The 8,800-nt window shown below is 35.6% G+C and overlaps 1 protein-coding gene across 1 annotated transcript; it reads left to right on the forward strand.

The window, feature by feature from the left end:
* The first annotated feature begins 923 nt into the window (after positions 1-923).
* On the forward strand, positions 924-7,683 carry LOC108460651 (protein STICHEL-like 3). Its single transcript, XM_017760229.2, has 7 exons — positions 924-3,656; positions 3,923-4,142; positions 4,293-4,793; positions 5,083-5,719; positions 6,119-6,182; positions 6,395-6,483; positions 6,703-7,683. The coding sequence occupies exons 1-7, from the start codon at positions 1,650-1,652 to the stop codon at positions 6,707-6,709; spliced, it is 3,525 nt and encodes a 1,174-aa protein (XP_017615718.1). The 5' UTR covers positions 924-1,649; the 3' UTR covers positions 6,710-7,683.
* The last annotated feature ends 1,117 nt before the right edge of the window (positions 7,684-8,800 follow it).

Raw genomic sequence — 8,800 nt, forward strand, 5'->3', positions numbered from 1 at the left:
TGGGATTTTGTTTTCCATCAAACATATTATAAAATATTTTTTAAATAATTTTATTATATATTTTGATCATTTTTATATAATAATTAGAATTATTTATAGTTTCTCCTAATCCATAAATAGGAGAATAATGCACTTCAGTAGCATTCGAATCCATGTTATCTTATATTAACAATAATTCTTATACCAATTGAGCTAAGATTCAATCGATATAAAATAAAAAAATAAATATAAAAAATAATAATAATTAGTTAATAGAAATTGTACCATGTTGGTTGGAAAAAAGTCACTTCATACTACTATAACATACCAGCAAGAACATCATATTTTCAAACATAGTGGTTACTTTTTGGTCCTCATTTTGACCAAAACTAAATCCTAATAGATCGATGTTTGAGTCGAAATTATTATTAATTAAAAAAGTAAACTACATTTAAGGTTATTAAATTATTAGTAATTTTATGTTTTGATCACTTAATTTTAAAAATTATAAAAGTATCATTAAACTATTTGAAAGTTTTATTTAAGTCACTAAGTAATTAAGTTTTTCTTTGAAAGTCCAACTAATGAGCTTTAAATGACAATTCAATAATCTACGATGTATTAGTACCTATTAACAAGTAAAACATATCTTAGATCCAAGTCGATTTGACGGTCATTATTGGAGGTCTAAGAAGAAAGTTATGTGGATTTTAATTAATAGTTTAATAAAAAAATTATCTTACTAATAATTAGACCTGAATTTTGAAATTTTAAAAATAAAAAGACAAAATTTTTGAAAATAAAAGTTTAGAGCTAAATTCTAAATTAAAGAATAATATAAGGAGTATGGTATATTTTAACAGCAAAGAAAATCAAGTCAAAACCCTTTCTTCTTAAAAAATTATTATGTAATATCATGTGTAACATGTATCATATATAGTATACACATACAAATATACAAAATGAATTTGCATGGTTAAACAAATGGACCCATCACTTTATTGGCATCATGTTGTGTTCTACAGATATGCGTATTTTTCTGAGTTCTTTGTCTGTACTGTAACATATCTCTAACATTACACTACTTTGTTTTGTAGTAAGCACATTATAAACACACTTCAAAAATACTCCACTCAACTACTCTCTTTGGCTCAAGGGAAAAATTAAAAGTACCATTTTTACCTTTTTTTTTAAATATTTTCTTCTGTAGGACTATCGTTTTCTTTGGAAAGAAAGAGGATAGTTTGAGTGAAAGAACATGTGAAGTAAGGTGGCAGACAAAGAAAGAGAAAGAGAGGGATCCATGGGGGATTAATGATGGGAACGGTTCAATTTGCTTTTTTGAGGTTTATCAGGTGATTTCTATGAAGAACACCGTCCTTGAAAAAACTTTTTTTTTGTGCTTAATTTCTCTTCTTTTTTGGCGAAATCATGGGTTTTTTTTTTGGGTTCTATGATTCGTTTTTGCATGTTTCAAGTTCTGGGTTTTGTTCCTTCGATTTAGCTTAAAGAGCTTTTTTCAATGGGATAATGGTCCTTGAAAAAATGAGCGCTTTGTGTTTGATGAAAGATCTATGAGAGCTTTAAGTATGTTAGTTTAAGACAGTTTTGGTGAATAATTTAGTGGGGATGTGAGGAACTTTGATGCTTAGCTATATATTGAAAGATTAATGACCAGGGTGATTGGAAATAGGATACTTAAGGATGCCAATGGTGATATCAATGGTCATCTACGAAACCATATTCATTTGACTAATTGTATTCACTTGAAGAATCATATGCATAAACATAGTCCTATGTTGGCTGACCGATCACTTATGAGGGACCTTATGGTCCTTCGAAGATCCCGGTCCCTTAGGGACCCTTCTGCCAGCCCTCAATCATGGCAGTCACCTCCTGTTGTTGATTTGGTTTCTAAGAACGATGATGATGAGGGCATTGAGAGGCAAAGGGATGAAAGGATGCTTTCGGTAAGTTCACCGCCTTTAGTTAATTTTGCAAATTCGAAAGTTGTTCCAGTTGGGGTCAATGAAGGGGAACCTGCAATTAGTGATCATAGTGGTAAGACTGGAACTAGAGATAGTAGAAAAATTAGGAGAGAAGAAGCTAATAGGCGAAGTAGTAGGGTTGATCTTTATGGTGAAAATAAGGAGCCTGAAGGGTTTACCTCAGGTAATTCAGGACGGAACGACAGGAAGAGTAGAAAACAAAAGGGGAAGCAAACACAAGGTGTTCGACTTAAGACTCCATCTGAGAAATTGAATTATCCTCCGTTGGATAGTGATGATGTGGCATCTTCAAATATCCACCTTCGTGGGAGGCATTTTAGACCGGAGAAACCCATTGTGGAACCTGAAGTCAGCATTCGTGGTCGTTCAAGTGGATTAAGCAGGGTGAAAAGACGCAAGTTTCGAGGAGCAAGAAGAGCTTGCACTGCCTCATCTTCTAGAGAGGTGGGTGGTCCAAATGAGTTGTCTGTGGCTTCTAACTCATTTGCTCAAGGTTCAGTGTATCCAAAGTATGGTGCGGAAGAAGAAGAAGAAAATGAATATGATGAGCGAAATGTCACTCAGACGCCTAATTGTGGGATCCCTTTTAATTGGTCGAGAATTCATCATAGGGGCAAATCTTTCCTTGACATTGCAGGAAGGCGTTTCTCTTGTGGTTTATCAGACACTAAGCTAAGGAAAGGTGGGGCGGGTCCCAATGGAAGAAACGTTACCGGAATGCCTGTGGAATCCGATCAATCAAGTTCATCTGCAAAACCCAATGCTGAGGTGCTGCCTCTTCTGGTTGAGGCATCTGGATCTCAGGACAGTGCTGCAAATGCTGGTTGGTCGAATGACTATTCAGGGGAGCTTGGTATATTTGCTGATAATTTATTGAAGCGCAATGTTGATTCCGACCTTGCTTCTGAAGCTGGATATGGTGATAAACGCAAGTTAAGCCGGAACCTCCATGGCAGGCACCAAAATCTGACTCAGAAATACATGCCGAGAACTTTTAGAGACCTTGTTGGACAAAATTTAGTATCACAAGCCCTTTCAAATGCTGTCATGAGAAGGAAGGTCGGATTACTATATATCTTTTATGGACCTCATGGAACCGGAAAAACTTCATGTGCTCGGATTTTTGCTAGAGCTTTGAACTGTCAGTCACTTGAACAACCCAAACCTTGTGGCTTTTGCAATTCTTGTATCTCACATGACAAGGGGAAGAGTCAAAATATAAGGGAAGTTGGTCCTGTCGGTAATTTTGACTTTGAGGGTATTATGGATCAACTTGATAATATGACAATCACTCGGCTGCCTTCACAGTACAGAGTTTTTATATTCGACGACTGCGATAGTTTGTCCATTGATTGTTGGAGTGCCATATCAAAGGTCATTGATCGAGTGCCAAGGCGTATAGTTTTCATTTTTGTCAGTTCAAGTCTTGATATTCTGCCTCATATAATCGTGTCCAGGTGTCAGAAATTTTTTTTCCCGAAACTGAAGGATGCAGATATCATTTATGCATTGCAACGGATTGCATCCAGGGAGGATATTGAAATCGAGAAAGATGCTCTAAAACTGATTGCATCGCTATCGGATGGGTCTCTGAGGGATGCTGAGATGACACTAGAGCAGCTGTCTTTGCTTGGGCAAAGAATTTCTGTTCCTCTGGTCCAGGAACTGGTGCATTTTCTTTAACTAATTACAATGTAGTATATGCATTGGTTAAAATTTTCGGATTTCAGATAGTTCTCTTTGAAAACTGCCCTTTGTTATATGCTCATCATATATTCCGGTTGAATTATTCTTCTAGGTGTTGTACTGTTTTCGCTACTGTGTTATCTGTTTGCTCGACCTTGTACTTGATCTAATCCAATTGTTCTTTTCATTTACAATTAGCTGATATTGCTACAGATGATTGCTCTAACTTTTATGGATGTGATTTGCAGGTTGGTCTTATCTCTGACAAAAAGTTGGTTGATCTTCTTGATCTAGCATTATCTGCGGATACAGTAAACACCATAAAGAGCCTGAGGGTGATAATGGAAACTGGTGTGGAGCCTTTAGCATTGATGTCACAACTTGCTACAGTGATAACCGATGTTCTTGCTGGCAGTTATGATTTCTCTCAAGAAAGGCGCAGAAGGAAGTTCTTTCGACGGCAGCCATGTGAGTCTGAAAAGAGAAAGTTTCTCTTAGTTTATGATCATGCTAAATAATTAGCTAAACCATCTATTTCCACTTGACTTCTAGTAATAATTGTGTGTGTATATGTTATGCTCCCCCTAAAGTTTTGTATTTACAAATCCTACAATCCAGTGTCCAAAGAAGATATGGAGAAACTACGACAAGCATTGAAAACGTTATCTGAGGCTGAAAAACAACTGAGGATGTCAAATGACAAATTAACATGGTTAACGGCAGCTTTGCTTCAGCTTGCTCCTGATCAGCAGTATATATTGCCTATTTCTTCTTCTGGTACTAGTTCTCGTCATAGTCCATTGCCTCTAAATGACTTGGGTGGAAGAGAAATTGTCCATAAAGGTGGTGAGCTTGTCGAGCTGCGTAATAACAACACTAGAGTGTTGTCAACGAATGCTAGGCCTGAAAATCTCTATGCCGGAAGTTCAGGGGATTTTGAAACCAGTATCATGAAGGGTAAGAGACATGCTTTAGCTGGGATGGCTCCTCAAAGTGTTGCAGAAAATCGCAACAGAACCGAAGGAATTTGGTTGGAAGTGCTCCAAAAGATTCAAGATGATAGTCTGAAAGAGTTTCTATATCGAGAAGGAAAGTTGATCTCTGTCAATCTTGGTGCAGGTAAACTCCTTGCAAGCTTTACACTCATTTTTAATGTATTGATCATAAAGCCGTAACATACTTTTAGTACCGATATTACTATGACTGAGAATTTTAGCAACTTGGGGCTGTAATGATTCAGCCATTGATGGTCAATGGTTTTACGGAATTTAATGTTCTTGGTCGAGGCAGAATAAGATATTCTGAAATTTAGTTTCAACTCTGCTTTCTCTCCTAGAATGATTGCTTTATGATCCACCATCCAAGTTTTGCATATTAATTAGACTTGAAATTTGTTCTTTTCTTTCAGCTCCAACTGTCCGGTTGACGTTCAGTTCACAGGTGACTAAATCTAAGGCGGAGAAATTTAGGGGGCATATTTTACAAGCATTCGAGTCAGTTCTTGGTTCTCCTGTGACAATCGAAATTAGATGTGAGGCAAAGAAAGATGTCTATCATGGACTTCTTGATATACCACCTTCAGGGGATGGTCCATCTCAAATAGTCATGGATCCAGAGTCTAATTCCAGAAATAGGATGCCTAGTGCATCTTTTGGTGATATTAGCAAAAGGCCTATGAGAGATAGAGATGCCGGGGTCAGCCCCCAAGCTCAGCTGTTGCACCATGAATCTCTTGAAGCTGGACGGAGTGAAATTGTTGTAATTCCAGCTTCTCTACGAAAAGCCAAGGATAATGAACATGCCAGCAACGTAGAATCTAACCAAAGAGATTCAAGGGTGGCCAATGCTGCAGCTTATAGGAAATCGACATCGGCATCTACCTCGGGAAGACCGAAAGCTGGGGAGCTAAGTCAGAGTCATAGCATTGTTCGAAGTAAGGTATCCCTTGCACACGTAATTCAGCACGCCGAAGGATGTAAGCAGCGAAATGAATGGTCAAAGCACAATGCAATGTCTATTGCTGAGCAGCTTGAAAAGGAAAACCTGTACGTATATACATTGCTTTTATGGGTTGAAGTTGATTGATAATTTGTTAAGCAGCTCAATCCCTAGTTTTATTATCATAACTATTTTAGGAAATGCTAGGTAATCCTCAGTTCTGGATACAGGTTTGTGTCTGACATGGGTTTATGCAACTTGTTCCATGTTTTTTTGTGTATTTGGAGGATCCTTGAGAGCCATAACTCCATACCCATAATAAAAAGTAGGGCAGACATTGGTAGTTCAAGCCACATGAAAAGTCCAAGTGACATGGAATCCCAATAAATTTAGTTAACCATTAGTCATCGAAGGATCATACTATCACAAAAATTTAGAATAAATTAGAACATTGATAATTTTCTGCTGTCTTAAACGAAGAATTAACGTGTATTTGTAAATTTCAGGAGATTGGAACCTAGGTCAAGAAGCTTGCTTTGCTGGAAAGCATCTAGAGTAACTCGTCGGAAGGTAATGTTATTTAGACTGGTACAAGTGGTGGATATGTATATGTGCCTTACATAGGTGTATTTGATAGGGTTCTTGAGGGTTATATCTCAATACCCATATTCAAATACACGTCGAAAATGGGTGTCAGGCAATGGTACTTCAAGAGAAAATGACTCAGTGCGATTTACCAATGCTTGATCTTGCTTTTTAAGATGTTTCTTTATGTCCCACAGCTCTCTCGATTGAAGACTCGGACACGAAGACCACATTCAATATTGAAGCTTGTATTGTGTGGAAAATGTCTCTCTTCAAAATCTTCAAGGTAAGAACAAGAAAAAGAAATTTGGATGGCTTGGAATGGTTTATGCATGTATTCGAATTCATATTAATTTTGTAATTAGCTATTTTCAATCTGTTTATGAGCTTGATTCACTGTCAAAATCTTTTTTGTTGGATAAATGAAATTCGATCAGTTCTTGATACATGTATTCAACTCAGCCACAAAACATATGTATAATGAAAGTTTATCATCTTTATGCAGACGTTGATGTTGTCAAGCCTTCTTCCATCTTCCATCTGACCATGGTTGATCACGGATTTTCCGCACTCAATGGCACACATCCATCAGTTCATGAGACATGCATTCAGCTCAGCCTCAGCACATATTTGTTGTGAATTTTTTTCATCTTTATGCAACCATTAATGATGTCGATCCTTCTCCCACTTCCAGTCTGACCATGGTTGATTGCGGATTTGATTTCCCTGAGCACATATCCATCATTTCATGGTACATGCATTCAGCAAAGCCTCAGCACATATTTGTTGTCAATAACTTTGTCTAACCTTCTTGCTCCGTCTGACCATGGTTGATTGCGGATTTGATTTCCACACTCGATTGCAAATATGCATTCGGCTCAGCCTCAACACGTATTTGCAATGAAATTTTATCATCTTTATGCAGACGTTAATGCCATCGAGCCTTCTTCCGCCTCCATCCAACCATGGTTGATTGCGGATTTGATTTCTGTATTCGGTGGCCCATATCCATCAGTTCACTATACATGCATTCCTCAACACATACTTGTTATGAACTTTATCATCTTTATGCAACTATTAATGTCGTCAGGCCATCTCCGACTTCCACCCGGCCCAATATTGACTTCAACAGTATGATGGTTGATTGCGGATTTGATTTCCGTGATCAATGGCACATTCATCTGTTCATGATACATGCATTCAACTTGGCCCCGGCATGTTTTTGTACTGAACTTTTTACCATCTTTATGCAACCATTAATGTCGTGGTGCCGGCAGAAGATGACTTACACCCTATGATGGTCAGTTCCGAATTTGATTTCCGAGTCCGATGACACATATCCATCAATTCATGATACATGTATTCAGCTCATTCTCAGCACATTTTTGTTGTGAATTTTTATCATTTTTATGCAACTATTAACGTCGTTTAGTATATCGGACTTACTAAAATTAAATTGAAAAAGGGATATTTATTTATTAAATCCTATACTTTTTACGAATTTGAAATTTAGCTTTTGTATTTTTATTTTTAGGAATTTTATCACTGATTTCAAAATTCAAGTCAAATTTAAATATTGTTTTTGTTTTTTGTTAAATTTGTTAGCATGACGTTTTAAAATAAAAGAAAAACTTACTTGACTAAAATTGACATTGTAATGAATTTAAATTTTATAAATAATCTTAATAGTGTTAAAGATTAGACTTGAATTTTAAAATCTGAAAAACAGAAGGATTATATTTCTAAAAATAAAATTATAGGGACTAATTATAAATTTTTGAAAACACAGGGACTTATGGCGTATTTTAACTTTAAATTTTATTTATTAGTTAATAGCGCATAGACCGGTGTGTTTTGTGATGATCCAAAGTTTAAAAAGAATAGTTTTTTTACTTCTCTTTTTAATGGATTGACCACCGCCCTATTCATGCGTGGCATTATCGTAACCGACAATTAGTGATTGTCATTGGAGAAAACAATATGGTGAGTACACGTGGAGGGGTGTAAGTCAACGATGACGGTTGATCCAGTTGTTTCACCGTTTGACACGTAGCACCTCGCCTTAAGACTCTCGTGTCCCATTGCCAATATTTTTTCTTTAAAAAGACAAAATCCAATTTTGTTTAGGGTTGTGTTAAAATTCGAATTTGCATCTTTTTTACAATTTATTTAATTTATTTACGTTAAAATTTATTTAATCTTAAAATTTTAACAATTAGAATTTATCCTACTTGAACTCAAATCAATTTAATTTAAGATTGATTCGTACCTATAACTCTAACATAAAAAAAAATCTGAACATGAAATTATTTAAACTCAAATTTACTCAAATAGATAACTTGAAATTAGAGTGAGTCAAAAAATTTCGGGAAGACCGAAATTAAATTGTATATTTTATGATAGTAAAAATATAATTTTATTATTTTAATAGCTTATATATTTATAATTTTTAAATGATTAAATTAAATTTTTATTATTTTTGAAGTTAAAAGTACAATTTTACTATTATTAAATTAAAATTTTATAAACTATAAATGGACTTAAATGGAAAAAAAATCATTTTAAGGAGACCAAGGCTCCTACCAGTTCTAGATTTACCATTA

This window comes from Gossypium arboreum, chromosome 9 (genome assembly GCF_025698485.1).
Source record: "Gossypium arboreum isolate Shixiya-1 chromosome 9, ASM2569848v2, whole genome shotgun sequence".
NCBI lineage: Eukaryota > Viridiplantae > Streptophyta > Magnoliopsida > Malvales > Malvaceae > Gossypium > Gossypium arboreum.